A 24,916-nucleotide genomic window follows, 5' to 3' on the forward strand; every position below is an offset into this window, starting at 1 on the left:
CTATTATAAGATATTATGGTAGCTTACTATTGGGTTTACTCAACGCAGGAGTAGTACCATTTTGTCTAGGCCAATTTACACTTTTGATTGACTTCCCTCAATTTTTGATTATACCTGGGCTTGTAAAGTCAAAGCTTGAGTGAGTTCAAGGTTACAGCACTGAACTATTCTATTGACTGGTTATTTATTGGTTATATTGTGTGTTGAAGTCAGGTATCAACTCACTAAAGTTGAGTTTGGATTTTTGCAAGATGTTAAAGAATGTATGCAGTGAGGGATTGTTCGGCCTGTGTCTAGTATGCATAGAAGAAAGATAACACTCTGGAAGACACATTTCTATATTAATCCAGATAGAAAAAGTAATTGCACAATAGTATGTCCATACTAGAGGGATTGCATCATCTACAATAGTATCTTTATTATTAGACAAGACTAACTCAAGTGTATGACATGCTTTTTGGAGTTAGTAGCTGGCCAATCATTGACCCCTTGGCGGTTAGTCAGCCTGATGACTTTGTGGGGGCTTAATAGTCCGAGCAAATGGCTTCCCAGGCAGGCTCAAGGTGGGGAGGGGTGTTGGCTAGGAACTTAACACTCCCTTAGCCCTCCCACGCTCGGCCACAGGAAGGTGAAAGGCACCAAAGCAGGCACCCTTAGACAATGGACTGAAGTGACAGTTCCTACCCTGGACATGGTGGCTGCAGACTGGGGAAGACTATTGTGTCTCTTCGGGGTGGAGAGTGGAGATGGCCCCACGTGAAGGACCAGCCACTGGGCAGATTCCAGACCGGGTGGTTTTGGATGGAAGAGGAGTCTGGGGCTCCTACGGGCTCCGACGGGCTGAACAGCTCTGGTATTCCCCCATGAGAGGCAAATGAAGGCATGACTTTTGACTGGGAGGCCCAGACACTGCAGGCCGGTGGTCCTAGCCAAAAGGGCCTGCGCAGGGCAGGGTGGCACCCAACCAGCAAGGGGTTTTCCATTTTCCATGCTTCAAAATGTTGGCTTTGTGTCAGCAAAAAATGTCACCAGGGACATTTCATTCCAGCAGATGTTCAAGTAAGGGTGTTTCAACTCAGTGAACCACGTCACCAGCTAACTTGAATTACACCCAGGCCTTATAGAATCCATTAATGTCCTCTCTAGTGGAGTTCCTTATTGGCTGATTTGAAAAATGTAGTCTACCTCTTAGCACTGGAGATAAATGACTTGCAATAGAATCACTGTCTACCCATAATACAATTATGGTCGATTTGGAATAGTCACCATTAAATAAGATGGAATAAATGATAGCCATATAAAGGTGTCAGTTCTCTTCTACCCTGCCATCCCTGCGGACTAATTACAGTTATAAGAAACAACTGTGCAACATGGATATTTAATGTTCCAGGCTAGAGGGAGTCAGTGTGGTATTTCTATGCCATCCCCAATACTTCAAAAATACACCAAAGAAAAATAATCAGAAAATACATTTGAGGAAAAGAAGATCACAATTCATTTTTCTGATATAATTACGCTGGCAGAAACATGGTTGAACAATGCTCTTTCTAATAATTTTATTTCTGTTGTCTAGTGTACTATCACATACAGCAGAACACCTCCCCCTGTGATGGTAGATGTAAATCTAATAAAAAAATAATGACATATATTAACTTGTGGCCGCAGGATACCTACCAAGGGCAGTGGTGATCCATTTTCAAAATACATCTAGAGAGATAAGAAACAGATGAATTTATATAGTTGCAAAACATTGCAGAAGACGACAAAGTTTATAAGTCTTTTGCAGTGAATCTTTATTTTTTACTTTTTTTTACGTTTACGTATATAATATTTAAAAAAACATGTAAACACTTTGCTAGGTGGAACAGTGCAATTTTGGACAACAGGATATTCATGTAATCTATTGAACAAACAGGGTTCTGTGCATGACAGTAATAGCATTCATCCTGTAACTGACTGAACGACATATCTGAAAAGATCATCCATGATCTGGGTAATTATTGTCAATAGGCATTAAAAGGAAAATCTGAGAATCCTATATTTATATACATATATATAGATAATTAAACGTAGAACTATAAAATTAGGGCCACTGGAATTATGCGGCAGGAGAGGGGTAAGTTATGTGGCAGAGCTGAGTAAATGATGTGGCAAGATAAGTCGAATTATGCAGCATAATGCAGCACATTTTGCAACCGTATTACTTCATTGTTTCGTCATTTTTCAACTTGGTAAACACTGTCTGGGCATTGGTTGCACCTCATTAGTACCAGTTTGATATCCAAATATAGCAATAAGCAACAGAAAGGTGATCACTCCATCTTTGCAAAAGGTCATTCACTGCACAGCAACACATATTGCTGCATTTTTAATAACTTTTGAACCATTTGAGCTAGAAACTTTTTTTTGTTAGAATCTGTAGACTATGCTGCACATGATGGATTACACGGCAAATGCAGTATATCTATAATTATATAAAAATTGCCACGCTGCACGTTAGCTCACATTATTTCCAATGGCCCTGGATATAATAGAGTTCACATCAAACAAGTTTAAAAAAGTTCTATATAATATAGAACATGCAAAATGTACAGGGTTTAATGGTAGAACCAATGGATGGTCAGCTAGTAACACTTCACAGGTGAAAGCCACTTTGAAGAAGCAGGCATTTCAGTTCTTTTTTTAACGTTCGATAGAAGAGATTAGCCCTGAAAGAATGATAAATGGGGATCATGATCTTAGTGTGCTCTATGATAATGGATGCCTTATCGACATTTGTTTTCTGAAGACTGACCTTTCTGATAGAATGTTACCAGGACTCAGGCCTTATATCTCTGCTGCACTAACTTTGCAGTTATAGCACTATCTTTATAGTGTCAAGATTTAGGTTCATTGGGTACAAGAGCCTATACCCTCTCTGTCTGCCTATCTATCTATCTATCTCTCACTTTGTATAGCTATTACACAGTGACAATGTCTCTAATAATATGCCTCTTCATGAAGACGATGTCAGTGCCACCAAGCCAATTTGTGAAGCTGTCCTGTGCAGGCAGGTGAGTTAGAAACTCATTGTGAGAAAGTGGATTATTAGTTGAAGTGGGTGGAAGTCCTCTTCAAGTAACAATGGTACTATCTCTTATTAGGTCTAGTTAGATCTCAACAATTGAAACCTAAGCTTAACTCTTGGTAGCTGTAGATCAGAGCAGACAGGCTTAACTTAAGAGAAATGTGTGAAGCATTTATCAGTTAGAAATAGTCAACAAGTAGAAAACACAACACAATAAAAATCCCACTCCAATTTATAATAATAGAGTAAAATGTAATGAAAGAACAGAAATCCAAATGGCAAAATCAGAAGTAGGGAACCGAAGATAGGGTTTTAAAATGTTGTATAAGTTTCTAGTGCAAACTGCAGGCATCTGGTTGCGCTAGGCCAGGCCAAAATCAAAAATTAATGCTTACAGCGATTTGATGTGGGTCAGATACAGGGATCAGGCTTGGTCTGGTCAAATTATTTACCTCTGACTTAGTCTCTGTAATGGAAGTGCAAAATCCTCAGATGGGTAAGGCAGCAGGCTGTGACTGAGATGGGATGCATGAGGTTAGCTAGCCATCGGACAAAGTCCTAGTAAAGCTAATGGCTTTTAGTGAAAAATTTGGGAGACATTTTGAATTCACGCCAAGCGAAGGTCCCTCACCCGCTGGATACTTTTGGTGCCTTTTAGGAAGCCAGGATCTTTTCAGTGGAGCAAACCAGCAAATTGCGACTGACAAGCAGTGTCGATGGCTACTAGTCGGTGGCAGTCTGGTGGTAACCTTTGATTCTCCTTGGAACTGTGTCTAAGTCCTAGCTTTTAGGGTTAGGCAGGATGAGTACACTTTGACAACACCTATCCAGGGGCAACAGGAACTTCAGGACACAACTTGGCGGAGTCAGGATTCACTCCAGAGGAAGCCATCAGCAGGGTTCAGGGCACATCCAGTTGGAACTGGTCAGCTGGGCTCTTCAGGCTTCTAGCTACTTTTGTGCCCATGTAGCTTACCAGAAGGCTAGCAAGCTAGTCCTTGGAGTTCATTTCTCTGGATTGGGTTAAAGCAGGAGGAGGTCCAGCCATTGCAGTTTCTCTCAACAGGTTACAGTAGGTGCAGTTCTCGCTCTGAAGCCCAAAGGAGGATCAGTAGCTGCACTCCTTGCTCTGTCTTTCTCAGGTCCAGCAGTGTTCTGAAGAGGTCATCTAGGTGTGCCATTTTTACATCTGGCTCTAGTGAAATAAACTCCCTGGCCAATAGGAAAAAATGTTCCTAGGGACAAACCTATCCACTTCAACATAATTTCCTCCGGGTTTGGCCCTAAATAATCCCACAGTAAACTGCTCTCCAAAAATTCAACGTTATCTTTCCTCCTCTGGTCAGAGCTCTAGAAACACCCCTGAGGTGTGTGTATAGGGAAATGAGGAACTCACCCTGCAAACCAGTTCGGGAATTGACTCCCCCCCCACTGGGATTGGTGTCACTGTAGCTATGTGAACAATGGTAGGGGCAGGCCTAGGTGTGAGTTGCATCTTCCTGTGACAGAGATATTCTTTGAAGCTTGTGCAGCTAGTGGGCACATCCCCTATGCCATCCTGTCAGGAGGACATCACAGCTTCTCCCAGCCAAGGCCCCTTTATTTCCTTTCCTGGGAACAATTCACACCACCCAACAGACTGCCAGGCGACAGTTGGTAATTAACTTTGAAAGAGCTACTAGATGCTTTAGGCAGAAAAATGCTAACTTTCTAAAATGATATTTTAAAAATAGTGATTTTGAATCCGACTTGACTATTACATAGGATTTTAAATTACCAATAATTTGCTAGTTATTCCCAAAATGAAATCATGCCTTAAAAAGTGTTACATTTATGCTATCTTGTTTAGGTTTAAGCCTATAATAACTTATAAAACTCCACCAAAAGGGAAACAGACCATATGGGTATTAACACATAAACACCGATAAACACCTGCACACAACCTAAAATATAATTGAAATAAAGGAAAGTGAGAGACTGAAGGGGCCAAAACAATGTAACTTTATTATTCAAGGCAGCAGCAAGAAAGGCTAGTCTAAGATTACGCTGCTTCAGTTGTGCTGTTTAGGAATGTCACTAAAATATTGCTTCTTCTTCCTTTTATTTCCTCTGGTTGTGCATGCTTGGATTAAAGGTGCAGAGGTTAAAGAATGATTAGGGCTGATTTAATTATTTTATACACTGAAGAGAATCTGTGAATATTAAAATCACATTTTATGTTTTGGCAGTCTTTAATTATTTCACTAACTGGTTCATGAGAGTCAAACACAGACATTGGTACATCAGCCCCCTTTCTTATAAGTCAGTATTGATATGTCACCTGCCAAACACTACAGGCTTTAACAGTTGATGAAAGATGTACTGACAGGTATTTGCGAAAAAGACTGCTGTCACCATGTAGATGGGATAGTGGTGAAAATATGACACAAGACTTTTCACACACCAACAAAATGTATAGCTACAGCGTGTCCCATTGTAATGTGTGAGACCTTGAGCTAACCCAAGCTTTTTAATTCAACTGCATCTCTACTGCTGGGGGTTTTGAGACCATAGTAACAATGTTAACAGCAACATTTGAAGTCCTAGAATACAATGTGATTTCTGTTAAAAAAGGTTAAGACTTTCTTAAAGTGAGAAACAGCAGCACCACCTTATTGAAGTCAGACAAAGAACTCAACAAAGCATTGATGTGTATGCCTTAAGCATCAGGTTTCAGGTGCCTTACGGTTAAGGGCTACAACTTAATGCAAAATTTCAAAGTTTCACAAGGTGCTTGCTGTTGGCAGGTTGACCACCCCTCCAGTACATTACATTCAGTAAGGAGTAGGTGAATGTCCCCCAGCTGTGTCCAGTAATTTGTTAAATTATTAAAACATTTCAACATAGCACTCATGTTTGAATCCATTAATTGTCCTGTAAACCAGGCAGAGTCATGTCAGAGTGAGGATGAGAAGTGATGAGACAGGAGAGAGTGTAATGAGATGTGATTGAGAGTACAATACATTCACCTTCTATGCTTAAAATAGTCTAAAATTAGTCCATTGGATTCACTGCCAATTGGAAGATATTACATACCCTGCATTAAGTTTCCTTTAAATTAAATGTGCTTTATAACCATCACTGAAAACAAAATCAACATGATTTGTAAACACTGAACAAACACCATTTTAGACTACGTTGGGGTTAGGCAGCTGAATAATCACTCATCACAAAAGGTTTGGAAAATACTGAGAAAACACCACTGAAAAACAAACAATAAACACTGAAAACAGGACAGTCTTGTTATAACGTTATCCAGTGCTTTTCTATGGGAGAGCCAGCCTTGCCACAGAGAAAAACGACTTTGGAGATTTTTTTTACCACCATGATAAGTAAAACTTAAGTACACATGTTCTACTTTTTAAATAGACTCTGCCATGTGGGCATTCAGGGCTTCCCTTAGGTGGGTTTATCATTATCATCTTTAAAAAGGAAGGCTTCGGCCTGGCAAAAGGCTTATTTTGTCAGGTCGAATTTGAAGTTTTAAAACTGCACAATCAGGTTGCAGGGGGGAGGCCTGAAGACATGTTCTGCCTCGTCATTTTGGTGGTGGCACAATGGATGCTGCACTCCACTAGTGACATTTAACTTACAGGCTATGGGTATACAAGGTACAGTATACTATGGACTTATGAGTAAGTTAAATATGCCAATCATAGATTAGCAAATCCTACATGTTTAGGGGCAGAGCGCAGCCACTGGGCGCTGAACGGTAGTTTTCAGAGACTATAAACTGGCAATAAGATCTAGCAAAAGGTGGGAGCAGGGGCTTACCATGCAAAAAGGTCATTTTCTTATCCTCAAGTTCTGTCTCTAACTAGGGCATAAAGGCTGGAAGCACCTACTGCTTCCCACAACCTAGTATTATGGTGAATACTGCAACTGCTGTGTGCAGCCCTCTGTGCACTGCATCAGATCTTGGAAATTCTTGGGGGTGGGGGCATTTGGCTTTTTCAGATCCCTTAATACAGATACATGACACTGTGTATTCAGTGCCACAGTGGCTCTCACATTATGTAAGGATGTGGCCCTGCCTTACCTCCTATGCATCTTGTTGGCAAGATCAAGTTCTGAGACCATAAGGTATGTCTTTAATGTATAACTTCTTTCAAGCTGTTTATGGAATGACAGAGGTATGGGTGCTGGGATTTGAGCATGTTGGGGCAGGATCAGCATTCCTATTTGTTCTTATCTCATTGAACCAGAATCCAAAATCTCAGCATCATGCCAAAATTCAGAAAAGCATTTGAAAAGCGTTTTGTGTATCTGTCCATCACATCCCAATTGGCTTTCAAAATATGTGTACCTTTTGCTGGTGCTGGTATGTAAACTGATGAGCTTCCAAATTTGTGATGGTTCTATGTGTGCAGAATGAAAACACCCATATTCTAGAAATACCGATGGCTTCTCTGATTTCTTGGTTTTTTTCCATAGGAAAAATGGCAATATGCAAATGCCTTAAAGTGAATCAGTGAATTTCTACATTTCCTTTCTGATTAACGGTTATTATATGTAAATTGTCTTTGATGACTTGTTTGAGGGAACTAATAGAATAAGACCAGTTTTTTCCCAACAAACATGATCAGATGTCCTCATGTTTGGTCTTGGGTGATTTGTTGTCATGTGCCATGTTTGATTTAATTGTATGTGATCTTCAACCTATGTTTGTGCTGGATGGGAGTTTGCTCTGATTTCTTCTTTAGTGGATTATGTCAGGTGAATGTGTGAATAGAGTTCCTCAGACTGAGTTATTAAGATGCAATTGCAGTGTTACAAGTACTTTTATTCTGATGATTCCATAAATGATTTGCTTGCCATCTGCAGGTGTCTTGCATTTGCCGCACTTTTTGTTTCACATAATCAGAATGTTTATTTCTAGGTGTATATAGTGCTAAAGATGCTCTTTGAACAATTTTTATATTTCAGTTCTGTCCGTCCATGTGGGGTTAGGCAACTCGGTTGCTTGTGCAGCTGGATTTATATTTCCATTTTTTGACTGCAGTACAGACTTCTACAAGACTGGGTAAGGTTATGCAATGAGTGTAGGTATGCAGTAGTCTGCCATGTACATCTCCAATTCTAATAAGTTACTCAAGTGTAATCATCTCCTTTTTCCATGTGTGCTTAACATGGCTGATGTCTTCTGCTTACCTTCACTTGGGAATTTATGTAGTCAAAGTTTTCAACAATAACTCTTTTGTTTTATTGGACCCTAGGTTTATACTTGTTTAATATACGATGAGTTAAAATTTAAACCAAATGTATATTTTCTGAATGATGACTGTCACAATGCACAGAGTTTGACGGGTACCAATTAAGTCACTGTAATGCTCATAATGTCCTGACTCAAATTTTCCTGCACACTATCCACATCCTCACTAGTCCTCAAGACTATGCTGCCTGATTTCCAAGGATAGTTGACTATTGCCAGCTGGTACATCAAGCTCAGAAATGATTTACTCTTTTTTCTCCCTCCCCACTCCAGTCATTTCTATTCAGAATTCCACCTTGAAAAGGGATAGAGCTCACCTTTATCAATATCTGACAGGACCTACTGGCTTCTTCGGACTGATGCACTCCCTGTGCACTAGTGCACTGGATCTACTCTCCAAATGTATGGAATTACTTTCAAATGGTTTATCTTTTTTCTGTAAAATCAGTGACACCAGGTGAAGCCTAGATTTTTCCTTCATAAAACTACTCTTATCATATGTGGGGCACCCCAAGGATGAGCACTCTCACCTAGCTTTTTCAGCATGTATTTTACTGCTCGGGTATTTGAACCCATAGTTACAATGTTTACAGCAACATTTCAAGTTTCAGAATACATTGTGATGTCTGTTGGAACAGGTCTAGACTTTCTTAAAGTGAGAAACACCAGCACCACTTTAATGATGCCAAACAAAGAGTGCAAATAAGCAGTGGCGAGTATGCTTAAAGCATCAAGTTTCTGTCGCCTTACAGTTCAGGCCCCTTTGGCACATATCATTGAATCCTACAACACAGCATTCCACAAATTCACTGATACCCTCAGCAACCAACAGCAGATTGGTCCTTATGTGAAGATACAGTACTAAATGAATTAAAACATCCTCTACACCAGTACTTCAAAATCCCGATCTTTGTGCTGGATGCCTAGTGATGAACCACTATGGGGAGTCCACCTCATCTATTCAAAGTATGAAAACTTAAGGAAACCTTTGATTCTAACTTGCTCATCAAAAACATAGCTAACCATGTTTTCTGCTAACTATACCTCCTCAGGGTATCTTAGTCCTGCTGAGCCTTCCATGGCACATTGCACACCTTCATGTGGTTTTTGTGACACTAGAGCCAAAATTATTGTAATGATAAGCATAACGGCCTACTAGACAAGACTGTTGTAATGTCAAGTAAAACGGCCTACCAACCAAGAGAATTAGAAAACTGCAAAGGGCTCATAACTTCCCCTTCTTGAACATACTTAGAATTGAGCACATCGCCCCTGCACTTCACAACCCTCCATCACCTAAGCACTATACAAACCTCCATGTAGTTGCCTGTACAACACGAGGGTCCATATTACAGAAAGTGCCCTGAGGCAACGGAGATGTGCACGCACTTTGTGTGCCCCACAGCACTTTGGTATTATAGACGGGGCAGCGGACACTTGTGTGACCCAGGCTGGTGCACATGTAGCACCGGTGCAATCTCAAGAGGTAATTCCTTCATTTTTATGGTGGAGTGGCCCATGCAAATGAGAGTCTCTTTGCCTCTGAGGCCACACCATTTTATGAGTGCGAGCGCAAAGGCAAAGAAGCTGGCGGGTACAGTCACAAACCTGGCTGCAAAAAGATCTCCAGTCCCTCCTTAAAGTGCAGGTGGGTTGCTGCCTGCACAGTGAACCACGGAGTGGATTTAAAGCAGCTGCTCCATTTTTCACTGAAATGTGTTGGGGCAGAACAAGTTTGTGGCTGCCCTGGAGGCAGTGCATTCACTGTCATAGGGTGAGCTTTCCCTACTTGCACATGGTGCACCCAATTAAAGATGCGCCGTGGTGCAAACAGGGAAAGTGTGCCATATCTGTAATAGGGCCCCACGATATCATTTAGAATGTTGTGTATTGTCCATAAGGCCATATACGGGTGAGCCCCAATCTCTTTTCCAAAAGTACCAGCTGACCAGTGCCTAAGGTTGACCTCCATCAACCAGCTTACCATCCAATTGATCATGTATAAGCAGGTCAGTATTAGATTTCTCCATTGTCATAGCTCTATTCTCTAAAATCCCCTTCTCTTCATCTTAGACTGTCTAAAATGTATGAACCGTTTCAAAACCTACCTCTTCCAGTGAGCCTTCAGCCTCAACACACCTAAAATAACTTGGATTTTGTCACAGTTTATCATTTACATTTGGTTGACATACCTAATACCATTGACCTGCTTGTGTCCCAGTGTGCTGCATTAGCCCTCCTACCCTCAAGTTAGCTTTTTGAAATGACTAGTAGTAGTAAGAGCTGTATAAAAAATAAATTAAATTAAATAATTAAATATTCCTAGCATATCAGTTAGAATGTAGTTAAAAGAAAGTCAGTTACATTTTGCCAGAAACACTTTTGTTGAGTTTGTACAGATGCGTGACAACCTACGTAAAACGCTATTGTTTAGAGACAGTTCTTAATACGTTGGTCTCACAGAGTACATATACTCATGATGGCTTGATTTTGTTGATGTTGGTGGAGTGAAGCAGCGTTCTTGTAATAAGCATGGTCTTTAAAGAGCATAAATGCATTGATGAGGACCATTACCCTTTTGCCCATGCAGCATATTTTAGAAATACTTTGTGGTATTTCTTTGCCACTAAACTTTGGCCTCCTTTCATCCTGTTCGAGTTAATACAATGAATTCACGATCTTCATAGATCTGCTACAGAACTCTTTGTATCTTCTCACTAAGGTATCTATGAAGTTCATTAATCCATTGCATGGAATCAAAATGTACGACCTTTTCACGACTTTCACGCTGAACTGGACAACAAAGATGTTGTCTAAGTTGTGCCTAGGGTGTCGGGTGAAGTACCTTAGGTGTGAAGTTGAGACTGCTGAAGACATATGCTTCAATCATTTCCAAGGAAAATATGTGGCACTAATGGCCAAATGTACGAAATCGCAATGTACAACAGTGTGTTTAAAACTGTTAATGATTCACAGTTGGTCGCATATGGACCAGCCTCATCAATATTCATGAGGCAGGTCACAATTTGTGACCCACTGTGAATGGCTACAATCACAGGAATGATGGTCAGCTGAGGTCAGCAGACCACCAAGTCTGTGATTGCTCTTTAAATAATGCATTTCTTTTTGTAATGAAACCCGTTTTCCTTCAAGGAAATGCATTACAGGAAGAAAACTGAAAAGTTTTCTTTTCGTTTTTTAAGAGTAGACAGTGGTCCGTGGGACCACTACATGCTCTTAAAAAATGTTTTCATCCCCCTTTGGGACCCTTTCCCCTTTGCGAATGGGTTACCACCAACTTGAAGTTGGTGGTAAATGCAAATGTTTTGTGACCGCATTCTTGGCTGCAAAACATTACTACACCCCCCTGTGACTCGCTATTAGAATGCGACATCCTTGTCACACCCCTCACACGACTCACAAGCCTATTTTGCGATTTGGGAATAGATTACCGAACCGCAAAATAGCATTTGTGCATCTCAAAATGCTTTTTTCTGTTCGCAAATGGCCTGATTATGCGAAACAGGGCGTTTGTGCACAGGAAAAGCTTAGTACATCTGTCCCTTAATATGGACAAAGCATGATGCATTGTAACCATTTTTTTCAGCAAGGACACTTATTTGTTAACATTGAATGATGTAACCCGTACCAACATTGTACGAGTTCCAAGCATGTCCACATAAAAATAAGCAACTGGGAAATAATAGGATTTTGGGGAAATTATGCTACAGCTCGTCTTAAGAAGAATGTTCTTAGGGGAACATTGATTAAATGCCATAAGCAGAATACATTGAGCTTGTTGGACGTCTGCATGCAGTCATTCGGCCTTCAAAAAAGTGGATGGTCCCGATAGTTTGATGTTTGTCTACAATTTTACTCTGGAGTATATGGGGAGATAACAATGAAGAGAAAAGAAAATACTTTATGACATTTAATATTAAAGCTAATGTATTCAGAGACATCTATTGGTCTTTAGCTGACTGATGTGTGCCACACATTGGGATCTAATAATACATTGAGGTTATTTCTAATACGGGGAGTAGATAAATGATATTTCTTTTGAGGTGCCCTCATGAGGAAATGGGTCCTGCCACCAATAGGCAAAGTCTCCAGCTATTTAAATTTTTCTTGTATGTTTTTTTAATAGTAATGTTTTGACTTAAGACACCAAATGCAGGAAATAAAAAAATAAACATAAGAAAAGCAAAAAAGACACACATGAAGAGGTTTTTGACAATTATTCTGGCATGATTATTTCATTTTATCACCACACCTGACGAAGTTTATTAAAACTAGGGGTGTGCAAAGTTATTTTGGTGCCGTATGAAAGTGTATTTCCAGGGATGGCTCCTTCGCAATGGCGAAGGAGTGTCACCTCACTGGCTGAGCCAGCAGCTGAAAAATAAAACAATATTTTGCCCATCAGGTAGGGTCGGGGCTGGTCCATGGGAGAGGGGAGTCCGTGCACTGAGTGCGCATGTCAGTTTGGCCGGCCGTCGTAGGCATGCCAAACTGACATTTACACTTAGGTTTCTCCAACGGTTGGAGAAACTGCATAGACCTCAATGCACTGTCTGAGCGACAGATCAAACCAGTCAGACCAATCCTGGTGCTACTCTGATGCTAGGTATAGCATGAGAGCAGTGCCAGGACTGCTGGGGAGCCTGTGCTGGTGTCACAGGGAATGCTGGGACACCCACACCATCGAGGGAAGTGGATCGAGGCGGGTGGCAGTGACGGCTCCGAAACAGGTATGTTTTAAAAATATATATATTTTATTTCCCCCGTGCCCCTACCCCAATGCCCCTCCCTTTGATATTTGTGGCGGTTGCCGCTGTGTATTCTGCAGTGACTAATCAATGTTTTCACTGATGTATTAAGCGGTTTTGTTATTATTCCCCACTATATACCACTTGCTGTTTTTTCTGATTAATGTCCAGGTATAGGAGTAGCATAAAATGGAGTGACATAGAGTGGAGTGGCATAGAGTGTGGTGGCATACAGTAGAATGGCATGTAGTAGAATAGTGTAGAGTGATGTACAGTAGAGTGGCACAAAGTAGAATAGCATAGCGTAGAGAGCCGTACAGTAGAATTCCATACAGTGGAATAGTATAGAGTGGAGTGGCATTCCGTGAAGTGGTGTACAGTAGTGTGGAGTGTTTTAGAGTAGAGTGGCATACAATTTAATAGCGTAGACTGAAGTGGCATAGAGTGAAGTGGCGTACAGAGGAGTGTTCTAGAGTTGACTGGCATAGATTGGAGTGAGGTACAGTGAGGTACAGTGGAACAGCGTCTAGTGGAGTGACATATACTGGAGTGGCATACAGTGTAATAGTATACACTGTAGTGGTATAGAGTGGAGTGGCATAGAGTGGAATAGCATAGAGTGGAGTGACATACAGTAGAGTAGCATAGCATAGAGTGGCATAGAGTTAATTGAGGTACAGTGTAGTGGCGTACAGTGGAATAGTGTAGACTGGAGCCACGTGCCCTCAAACTACACAATATTGGAGTGGCCCAGAGTATTTATCAGTGGCTGAAAATGAATCAGACATTCCACCCATTACATTTTTGATTTAAGAGTGACACACTCTATATGTGGCAGGTATGCCCACACATGAGTCCAGTAGCTCTCTCTGTGCTATAGGATTCAACTACATCTTACTAAGGAGGCTCAACAATGTCAAAACCAGTGTTGAGTGGGGTATGTTCCCATTCAGGGAGGGCAAGGCCTAACCATTTGGGCTGGACATTTCCTACTAGGGCAGCCCCAAAGGCTGATTTCATATAGTTGGTTGTTATTTGCAGTGGTATAGTGAGAAAAAATGATTATCATGTTTTTCCTATTCACCATTTTTCTCCAGCATTTTTAATCAGTAATTGTAAGGCATATGTCCTGCTATTTGATGGAGTTTGTTTTGACCAATGACTTTGTGTTTCACCACTGCGCATATTAGTTGCTCAATGTTCACCAGTAGCACATGGTATGTTTTGTTCAGTTTAGCCGCCTATGGGCTTTGACATTGCATTAGTCTGTATTCTGCCTATTGGCTTTGACATGGCATTAGCCATTACTTTCTGTATTCAGTTGAGCCGCCTATGGGCTTTGACATTGCATTAGCCATTACATTCTGTATTCTGCCTATTGGCTTTGACATGCTGTATCCAGTCTAGCCGCCTATTGGCTTTGACATTGCATGCCTATTGACTTTGACATGATGTATTCAATTTAGCTGCCTATTGACTTTGACATGCTATTAGATATTCTGCCTATGGGCTTTGACATGATATTATATATTGCATTTTGTATTCAGCTTAACTGCCTATTGGCTTTGACATGATATTCAGCTCCGCTGCCTATTGGCTTTGACATGATATCATATATTACATTTTGTATTCAGCTCTGCTGCCTATTGGCTTTGACATGATATTATACATTGCATTTTGTATTCAGCTCAGCTGCCTATGGGCTTTGACATGATATAAGACATTGCATTTTGTATTCAGCTTAGATGCTTATTGGCTTTGACATGACACTAGACATTGCATTTGATATTTAGGTTAGCTGCCCATTGCCTTTAACGTGGAGTTAGACATTGCAGTTGAGAATCCAAGCTGTATTTTTCCAAGCTGTGTTTTTGCACCAGATGAACCAAGATGTTTTGCTCTCACAGTAGACTAGACCTGATAAGAGAGGGTACATGGGCGTTGTTTTTCCTCGCTTGAGCTTGGGAACAGGAGTAGTCTTGGAGACCTGGCCAGTCTCCAAAAGGCTTGCTCAGTTTCCCAGGTCTGAGAGGAGGGGGCACACCTTTGTAACGAATGTAACAGGCTGCAGAGAGTCAGATTCGAATCTGCCGGACCTCGTGCTGGAGCTTGGCGCCAGCTGCCAGCATCCCGTGTGGGTAGATGAAACTCTTTCTCGCGGCTGACAGGGGTCATCAGCTTGCAGACCTTAGAAAGATGTAGCTGTAAATAGTTCCTACACGGTGAAGTATTTGTTTTGCTTTGCATTCAATATCTTATAAATATAACCTGCTGTGTATATTGCAAACTGATATATTTTGTTTGATTAACGCGGACTGGAAAGCTACTAATTCGTCATTCATATAACAACAATAAAAGTCTTCTTTGACCTCAGAAGTGCATTTCTGTTGTGTTATGTTAGTGCTTAGAAACTAAATAAGAGGAAAGCACTACAATTGGTACCAGAGGTCGTGGGGTGTCGATCATTAAGAGGTGATTAAAAGGGGTTTGACGAGTTAGTAGATTTCTAAGTGCACACTTTAAAAGTGTAATTGTTTTTTGTTGTTTGGAGAATTACAGAAATTGTTTTCTGTTTGGAGAATCACAGTAGCACGGCAGACCATGTCTGAGAATACATGTGTTGATGAACTGCCTGATGGTGCTAAGAAAAACTGTGAATTGTTTTCTGTTTGGGGAATTACAGAAGAAAATGCATGTGTAGCTAAAAGGCCTGATAATGTTTTGAGAAATAATTCCTGTTGTATATATGTAGAAAACGTGTCTTCTGGAAGTAATGATGACAGAAAGGTCTGGATACCTTTATCTGCTTACAGAGAAATGCAGGAGAAATGTAGGAAGTTGGAACATGAAAATAGGAATTTACGTGAGCAAATTAGCCAGGATACAATAATTCAAAATAATGCTGAAAGTTATAAAAATGAAGAATCTTTCTTTTCCCATTCCAGTAATGAGGGGGTTAAGACAGCTCCGAGCTGCACTGAGTTTTCGTGTGAGCCAGGGTTTTTGGCAGACAAAATGCATTCCTTAACTGATAACATGGACGAGAGAGACCAGAATGTGATTTACGACAGAGAAAGAGACACCGAGTTTCAGTAGCTTGTTTGATTTTTGGAAAAAGAATAGCCCTCATTTGAGAGAAATCCTAACACTTTTGTATATGGTCACTGTGAAAAATAATATGCAGCTGCGCGCTTGTGATTTGGCAAATGAAATAATGCAGACTTTAGGTTTCTGCGCAGTGCAAGAAGGAAATACTTATGTACATTTAAATGAAGAACAAGGAAAGAAAATAGTGCCCCTAGCTAGAATCATACAATGGATCTGGTACTTGCAAGACAGGGTTAGAGTACCACAGATAAAAGAATTACCGATGAAATTGTGTGCACCATTTGAATTCGTGTCTACTGAAGATAAAAAGCATGTTTGTTTTACTAATGATTCATTGACTGAAATGTTGTTTTCTGGCACAGGAGAAGGAATGGAGTTGTATAATGTGTGTCAGATTTTAAAGCAAGAACTACGTGAGATGTGTCATTTTTATGCTGATTTTTGGTTCTTTGATAATGTTTTAGCCACATGGCTTGTACCTAACTGGTTCAATTACCTTGCAGATGTTAATGAGAAAAATTCAGAGAGAGAAGTGTTCACCCAGAATTCTGCCTTAGTGGGGATGGCTAAGTGGGTGCCCCAGAAATGTGAACAGCTGAGAGAAAAAGCCACTTACAGGTGGGCAGAGATGAGAGAGATGCACATTCCCCTAGATTTGATAAAAACTGTGCAGCACGCACAAAAGCAATCTGTCATGCAAGCAGTCACAGAGCAGTTGGGGAGAGGAAAGTTACCAGAACAGAAATGGCAAAGTGATCAGGTTTTAGGGAGAGTGATTGCTGCAGATTACCAAGGAAAAATCGAAATTATGCTGATACCTAGAAAAGAATCTGATTCATTCATACAAATTGGAGACAGAATGGCCCAAATTGGCAAAAGTGCAGTGAATGGAGGTTTGTTAAAGAAGGAGTCTGCCCCAGCCCTTCTGACAGTGCAAGAAAAGGGAAGCTGTGGCGCAGCAGATAAAAACCTCAGTGCTGATGTGTGGGCTGAAGCCCCAAGTGATCCTCCAGAACCTGCAGAAAATATAACAAAGGGCCCCAAAAACGTCCTGCTGATTATAAAACAGGGAAAGAAAGAGGAAGGGTGCAGTTTAAATGAAAAATGTTATTTGCAAGAAAAGTCATACTTGTTTCTTTTGCAGATCCTACCACGTTTCGCCACTGTCCCTGAGTGCGCTGTGTGGTCCCCCTTCCGGTGTGTGCGTGTGGGGTCGGGGAAGGGACCGAATCCCCAACCTGAACCTGGCTGAGTAAAGTGCCAGCACCATGGATCCATTTTGCGCAAACTGCGCCTTCAGTTCAAGTTCAACTTGTTTGCTGTGTTTTTTTTTTTTTTTTTTTTTTTCCCCTTCTCGTATGGAACTCTGACTTTTGCTTACCTTCCAGCAAACCTTTCAGGTGGACCGTGCACCTTTACATGAGCAGAACTCATGCCACATCAAATTGCTAACACTGTTGAATTAGAGACTCATTCAGAGAAAAAAAAAAAATTGCCCAGTCTTTTCTATGTAGATGTATCTGATGTGAAAGGTTATGAGATCAATGTGTTAATTCACTTCTATTGCTTTACAGGGATTGCTTTGATCATAATGTTTTTTTTGTGCTGATGTTTTTTTTTGTTTGTTTGAAATATGAGATATGTGAAACAAAAATTCATTGGTCAAAGGGCGGAATGTCCTGCTATTTGATGGAGTTTGTTTTGACCAATGACTTTGTGTTTCACCACTGCGCATATTAGTTGCTCAATGTTCACCAGTAGCACATGGTATGTTTTGTTCAGTTTAGCCGCCTATGGGCTTTGACATTGCATTAGTCTGTATTCTGCCTATTGGCTTTGACATGGCATTAGCCATTACTTTCTGTATTCAGTTGAGCCGCCTATGGGCTTTGACATTGCATTAGCCATTACATTCTGTATTCTGCCTATTGGCTTTGACATGCTGTATCCAGTCTAGCCGCCTATTGGCTTTGACATTGCATGCCTATTGACTTTGACATGATGTATTCAATTTAGCTGCCTATTGACTTTGACATGCTATTAGATATTCTGCCTATGGGCTTTGACATGATATTATATATTGCATTTTGTATTCAGCTTAACTGCCTATTGGCTTTGACATGATATTCAGCTCCGCTGCCTATTGGCTTTGACATGATATCATATATTACATTTTGTATTCAGCTCTGCTGCCTATTGGCTTTGACATGATATTATACATTGCATTTTGTATTCAGCTCAGCTGCCTATGGGCTTTGACATGATATAAGACATTGCATTTTGTATTCAGCTTAGATGCTTATTGGCTTTGACATGACACTAGACATTGCATTTGATATTTAGGTTAGCTGCCCATTGCCTTTAACGTGGAGTTAGACATTGCAGTTGAGAATCCAAGCTGTATTTTTCCAAGCTGTGTTTTTGCACCAGATGAACCAAGATGTTTTGCTCTCGAAGTAGACTAGACCTGATAAGATAGGGTACATGGGCGTTGTTTTTCCTCGCTTGAGCTTGGGAACAGGAGTAGTCTTGGAGACCTGGCCAGTCTCCAAAAGGCTTGCTCAGTTTCCCAGGTCTGAGAGGAGGGGGCACATCTTTGTAACGAATGTAACAGGCTGCAGAGAGTCAGATTCGAATCTGCCGGACCTCGTGCTGGAGCTTGGCGCCAGCTGCCAGCATCCCGTGTGGGTAGATGAAACTCTTTCTCGCGGCTGACAGGGGTCATCAGCTTGCAGACCTTAGAAAGATGTAGCTGTAAATAGTTCCTACACGGTGAAGTATTTGTTTTGCTTTGCATTCAATATCTTATAAATATAACCTGCTGTGTATATTGCAAACTGATATATTTTGTTTGATTAACGCGGACTGGAAAGCTACTAATTCGTCATTCATATAACAACAATAAAAGTCTTCTTTGACCTCAGAAGTGCATTTCTGTTGTGTTATGTTAGTGCTTAGAAACTAAATAAGAGGAAAGCACTACAGCATATGACATATTTTATTTTTAGATGTTTTGTGTGATAGGTTGAAGATAGAATTACATACTTGTTTGGGTTTCAATACAAAGTCATAATGGCATAAAGAGAAACTTAATAAGACAGTTGAACAATTGCTATTATCTTTCTTAATCTTTATGCATGCTATCACGTCATACAACTGCATCAAAAAATGTTGTTTCGATATTAAAAAATATTCATTAAACATTTGGGGTGCTTCAACAGTAAGTTAATAAATACACACAATAAAACATACAGTTCCGTTCTGGATTGAGGGTGTGTATTGCAAAGCAAATCAGTAGACAAAGAGGTAAGGTTAGATTAGCATAATCATTTTTTGTCCAACTAGTTTTTAATAGGAAATTGAAACTTCATTTTGTCAGAACATGTCCTGGTATGTTATTTCTATGTGAAGGACATTCATATCACCCAGGAAATTCTCCTGGTGCCTGGGAAGGAGGGTACTCAGCCTACCGGGGTTACTATTGGAAGAGGCAGGTTTTACATTTTTTTCCAGAGTTCAAGTATGGACCAGCCATGATGTAGAATGGGAGATCATTCCACCCTTTGGGGGTGAAGTAGGTAAAAGTCTTGACCACCAGCTCTGGCTGGATGGATATGTGGTACATGGGAGGGGAGGGTGTCTGAGTGGAAGTATATACCCGGGGTTTGGAAAAGGGTGCAGCTGATAATGTATATTGGACCTTGGTTTCATAGTGCTTTGTATATGTGTGTGAGGAGTTTGAAGAAGGCACATTTGAGTATAGGGAGCCAGTGGAGGTCCTCAAGGTGTTTGGATATGTGTGCACAGTGTGGGAAATTGAGTGTGAGTTTTGCAGCTGCATTATGTACATCTTGGAGTCTTTTCATGAGATGGGTTGTGATATCAACATAGAAGGCGCTTATGTAGTTGAGCCTGAAATCGATGAAGGTTTGAGTGACGGTTCTGCGAGTGTCCAACAGGAGCCCTTTGAAGCTTTTCCTGAGTGGTCTGAATGTGTGGAAGCAGGTTGAGGTGGCTGAGTCGATATGATGGGCCATGAAAATGCTGGTGTTGATCACTACACGCAGGTTCCTGGTCACATTGAATGGTTGGGGTGTCGGCCTTAGCTCCTTGAGCTATTGTTCTAGGGGCCAGAGGGCAGTGTCTTTGTTAAAGAGGACCTCCTCTGTTTTGTTGCTGTTAAGTTTTAAGCAGTTGTTTTTTTATCCAGTCTGCTACCGAGGATATGCATCTGGCAAAGGTGGCTTGGGTGATGGGGGTATCATCAGAAAGTGGGAGGGAGAGTCCAATGTCATTTGCCTTGATGCTTAAGAGTGTTGAGCTCAGACAGGAGCCTTGAAGGCAGATCATGTTGGACACATTGGATGAGTAGAGGGCCATGCTGACCATTTAGGTTTGTGCTACAAAGAAGGAGCTGATCCATTGTAGTGCTGGGCCTCGAATACCAGTTTTGTGGAGACATTAGATGAGGATGATGCGTGATCTGGTGTTAAATGCTGCTGAGCTGTCTAGTAGGATAAGTGCAACTGTGTTTCCTTTGTCCAAGACGAGGAGGATGTGATTGGTGGCGGCGATGAGAGCTGTCTCTATTCTGTGGTTAGGTCTCAGTCTCCAATGGAAGGGTCTACAAGGTGGTTTGCGTTGAGGTAGTTGGCCAGCTGTGCACTGATTAGTTTCTATAGGACTTTGGCTGGATATGGGAGGAGGGAGATGGGACTACAGTTGGCCAGGATCAAGGGGTTGGCTATCAATTTCATGAGAAGAGGTAGGTTGGTGGCATGTTTCCAGGTAGCAGTGGAGAAGGAAGAGTTCAGAATGAGTGAGAGGGCTGCGCTCATAGGTTTGAGTTCTTTGGCAGGCACAAATCTGATGTGGCTCCTGAGTGCATGATGTGCATGGAGTTGGCAGTTTCTGTTGTGCTGATAGCTGGCTAGCAGGTCAAGGTGGATTCCAGGGCAGCTCTGTCAACATATTAGAGGGCCTTGAAAGTGGAGAGGTCCATTTGGGGTGAAAAGCTGTCGTAGAGTGTGTTATTTTTTTTCATTAAGTAGTTGAAGAGTCCTGTGCACAGTTCTTGGGTCAGGGTTATGGATGTGACACTGGCAGATGGGGCAGTGAATATCTACACAATGGTAAACATTTATTTTGAGGAGTTGGCACAGTTCTGGTTCCTTTCAGTAAGGGCTTTGTGATTGGTAGTTTAGAGGCGCTGCTGGTAGATCGGGGGCAAATCTTTAGGTGCCTCTGTTGGTGTCGTCTTGGGAACATACCATCTTCTATCTGTCTGTAGTGAGGTTTTGAGAGCTGGAGGTCCTTGGTGTAGCAGCTTGCTTGCTGCTTGGCTCAGGGAGTAGGGATGGCCCTCAGAGGAGTCAATGAGTCAGCACAGGGGGTGATCCACATGTTTAAGATTCTTCATGGGGGGGTCCCTAGGACTGGAGCTTGCAGATCCAGGTCTCCTTTGGGATTTTGTTCCATTGGCACCGGTTGGTCTGGGTAGTTCTGAGCTGATTGGGCAGGTGTGCAAAGAAGTGGTCCATCTAGGTAAGCAGCAGGGGCTAGTCTACCCAGAAAAGTTGGGAAAGATAGAGTTGAGAAGGTGGCCTGCCGCATGGGTGGGTGCGTCCCCTTGTTGTATTAATTCAAAGATGCTGAGGTCTTCTATGAGTGTGCTGATGTTGGGGGTATTCTGGTCTTCTATGTGGAAATTACGGTTGCTGAGTATAATGAAGTAGTCAGATATGAAAGCCACAGAGGCGATGAGGTCGACAAGAGAGCAGCTCAAATTGGATCTGGGTCTGTGGGGGTGGTAGAGCAGTGCTCCTCCCACTTTTGTGGTGCTCAAGGTGTTGATTTTGAAGTCAATGCACTCCAGGCAATTGCTGGTATGAGCTGAACCAGTGGAGCAAAGGAGTTCCTCTTGGAAGATGATAGCGAGCCCTCCTCTGGATTTGTTGGGTCTGTCTAGATTTGTGATCTTGTACCCAGTGGTGCAGGAGGGAGTGTCTGCAGCTATGGCCAGAGTGGAAGCTGGGATGAAAAATGTTAGGTCTGGGGAGAGGTTGTGTATGAAGTTCCAGGCTTCAATGGGTGTTTAGAGAGAGAGAGAGAGTGCTGAATAGCAGGCAGATGAGAGTGGGGTGTTTGCTGTGTAAGGTGATCAAGAGTCTGCAGCGGTTGTGTGTGTGGTGTTTAGAGGTGGGGATATCATGGTTGAGAGTTCAGAGAGGGTCGGGAGAAGTGGCAGGCAGGGTAGGCCAATCGCCTGTCGGTCTGCGTAGTGGAGACCTACGTACAGCGCAGGGATGGGTGTGCTGGGTTGAGGGTATGGAGGATTTTTCCTGAGCGATGTTACCACGTTGGCAGACTAAGGGTGTTACCGCTGAGCGCAGATGAGGCACAGATGGGTTTGTCATTAGTGCTTTGCCCACCATTTAAAGTCTAGGAGGAGGGAATATGAGAGAACAGTGGGTGGGACTAACAGCCCTAGCCACACTGGAAGTAAATAGGCTGGAACAGGGAGAGAAGAAAATCAAGCAGAGCAAAGCAAGGCATAGAAAATCGAGAGAAACATTAAAAGAGAGCAAAAACCACAGGAGAGCAAGAAAACTGAAGAGCAAAATAGTATAAACAATAGAGGAGCAAAACGTGCAAAAGTGCAAAACAGCAAAAAGAACCAAAGAGCAAGAGAGCCCTAGGGCAGAAGAGGATCAAAGGAGAGACAGCAGAGAGTTAGTGCGACGAGACAGGAGACAGGCGAGGGTGAGGCATGAAGAGAGGGGACAGAAAAGACAGAAGGCACAAACCGGGAGACAGCAGGAGACAGGCAGCCACAGAAGAGAGACAGAGACGATGCTGGTCTGACAGGGCTAAAAATCCTGGTCAGAGGACCGAGAGAGGGGGTCGGGGAAGAAGGGGTCAGAGCACCACCCAAACAAGAAGAACAGGCTGTCAGGAAGGGGGCAAACATCCAGGTCCTCTACAGGTTACTATAGTAGCTATTCAGTGGCTTTTTATTAGGTGAGTGCCCACTCAGTTTCAAGTGTCCCTGATTACACTGACTGGAAGATATCTCACATCAGAGAGTCAACATATTATTGACGCTTACATTTTTAGAGGCAGACTATTTTCATTATGGTGTGGCTCCTGCTGAGCCTATTTGCTTAGAGGTTTCAACATTTTCGCTATTTTTTTTAGATAAACAGAAATACCTAGAAATTCCTCATAAGGAAAAAAGGAAAAGCGAATATTGTGGAAGGTATAGTTGAAGATATAATGAAAGCATACACTTCCGAGCAGAAAAATAGGGTATGGAGAAATAGTATTAAAATTAAATGAAATTATTGGATAGAAGGGGGACATGCTAGAGCATTTCCTTTGCCCTTCCTTTTTTTAGCTGGACTGCAATCAAGAAATATGAAATAACAAAGCATCCAATAGGGTTGTCCCTAATTTACACATTTCACACTCGTGCAATAGCGTACATCCCTGTAACAACCTAAAATAAATTATTATCTATTTTCAATATAGTGAAACTAATGGAGATAAGCCCCCTTAAGTGCCAAAAGCAACTGAATGTTTCTTGTCATATAAATCAGTCTGTGGGAACTCTGTCCCTTCTACAATTTTAAATTAATTTCTCTCAATATGTTTTCCTTATTTGATTTGGCTATTGTAATACTGTTACATCTTTCCCTTTCAGAAAAAGTCATTGCTAACTTATATATAATATACACCAGCAAAATTCTTGCCAAGCTTATCAAAAGTTTGTCAAAGGGGCAACCTTTCTCAGTGAGTCTTGACAGATATATGAGAACAGCAGGAAGCTACAGCACAAAACAAGAACACAAATAATGCAAGATGAAGTTCATAATTTTCCAGTTCAGTATAAGATTTGTTAGATCAGAACCGTGACAACACCTCTTTCACATGTTGTCGTCATATATTCTTGGAAAAGATAAAAATATAATCTAAGTGCATAACAACAAATACATAATGAAACATATCATCAGCAAAATGCTAGAATGCTGTTCTATGGTGCTGTGAGCTGTAAACAGTCAACTTGGGACTTGTGGTTTTTTCCACCCATATCCTTTATAGGGTTGAGCATGTGAGTGCATGCACTAGTGCTTGCGTCTCACTTGCGAGACTGTTGTGCTCAGTAAAGGGCTTGGAACCCACCTGTCACTTACCATTTGCTGGCTTGCATGGCACTCTTCTTTACAGCTTTGTAATTCACCACTGCAGGGCAAGCATCATTTCCGTTCCTCTCTATGGAACAGGGGCCACGCACTGATTGATTCAAATTCATCAGTGCCCATCCTTTGCTTCTGATATGATTGAGGTACTATTTTGTTACTTTTAAGTGCTAATGCCCTGCAAACAGAAGGCTTGTGACTGGCAAAAATGTGCCTAGCAGAACAAACAAAATTGCAAAGTTTTATTTTTTAAAACAAACTTTCTTTTATTTTGCCAAGTAGTTTTTTTCTCATTTTCCACTCATGTTTTCTTTTGTTTTTGCTCGTGGGCACTCTTCTCACAAGGTGACATTTGTCTTGTTCTAAATATTGCAAAGCGACATTGTTTCTTTATTATGTGTAATTTCTGAAATTAAGCTTTAACACATCACATAATCGTACAGTACACTCCAATCAACACCACTCCAATCCATTCCACTACAATCCACACAAATTCACCCCACACACTCGAATCCAAACCACT

General features: G+C 41.5%; 1 protein-coding gene across 5 annotated transcripts in view; it reads right to left on the minus strand.

Moving 5' to 3' along the window:
- ZDHHC2 (zinc finger DHHC-type palmitoyltransferase 2) overlaps positions 1-24,916 on the minus strand; it is a 735,003-nt gene that overhangs the window by 436,282 nt on the left and 273,805 nt on the right. For all 5 annotated transcript variants that reach the window (XM_069200622.1, XM_069200616.1, XM_069200600.1 and 2 more), the window contains exon 6: positions 1,675-1,707. In XM_069200622.1, coding sequence (XP_069056723.1) covers positions 1,675-1,707 — 33 coding nt within the window. The remainder of the gene's footprint in view (positions 1-1,674; positions 1,708-24,916) is intronic.

Source organism: Pleurodeles waltl, chromosome 1_2 (assembly GCF_031143425.1).
Source record: "Pleurodeles waltl isolate 20211129_DDA chromosome 1_2, aPleWal1.hap1.20221129, whole genome shotgun sequence".
Lineage (NCBI taxonomy): Eukaryota > Metazoa > Chordata > Amphibia > Caudata > Salamandridae > Pleurodeles > Pleurodeles waltl.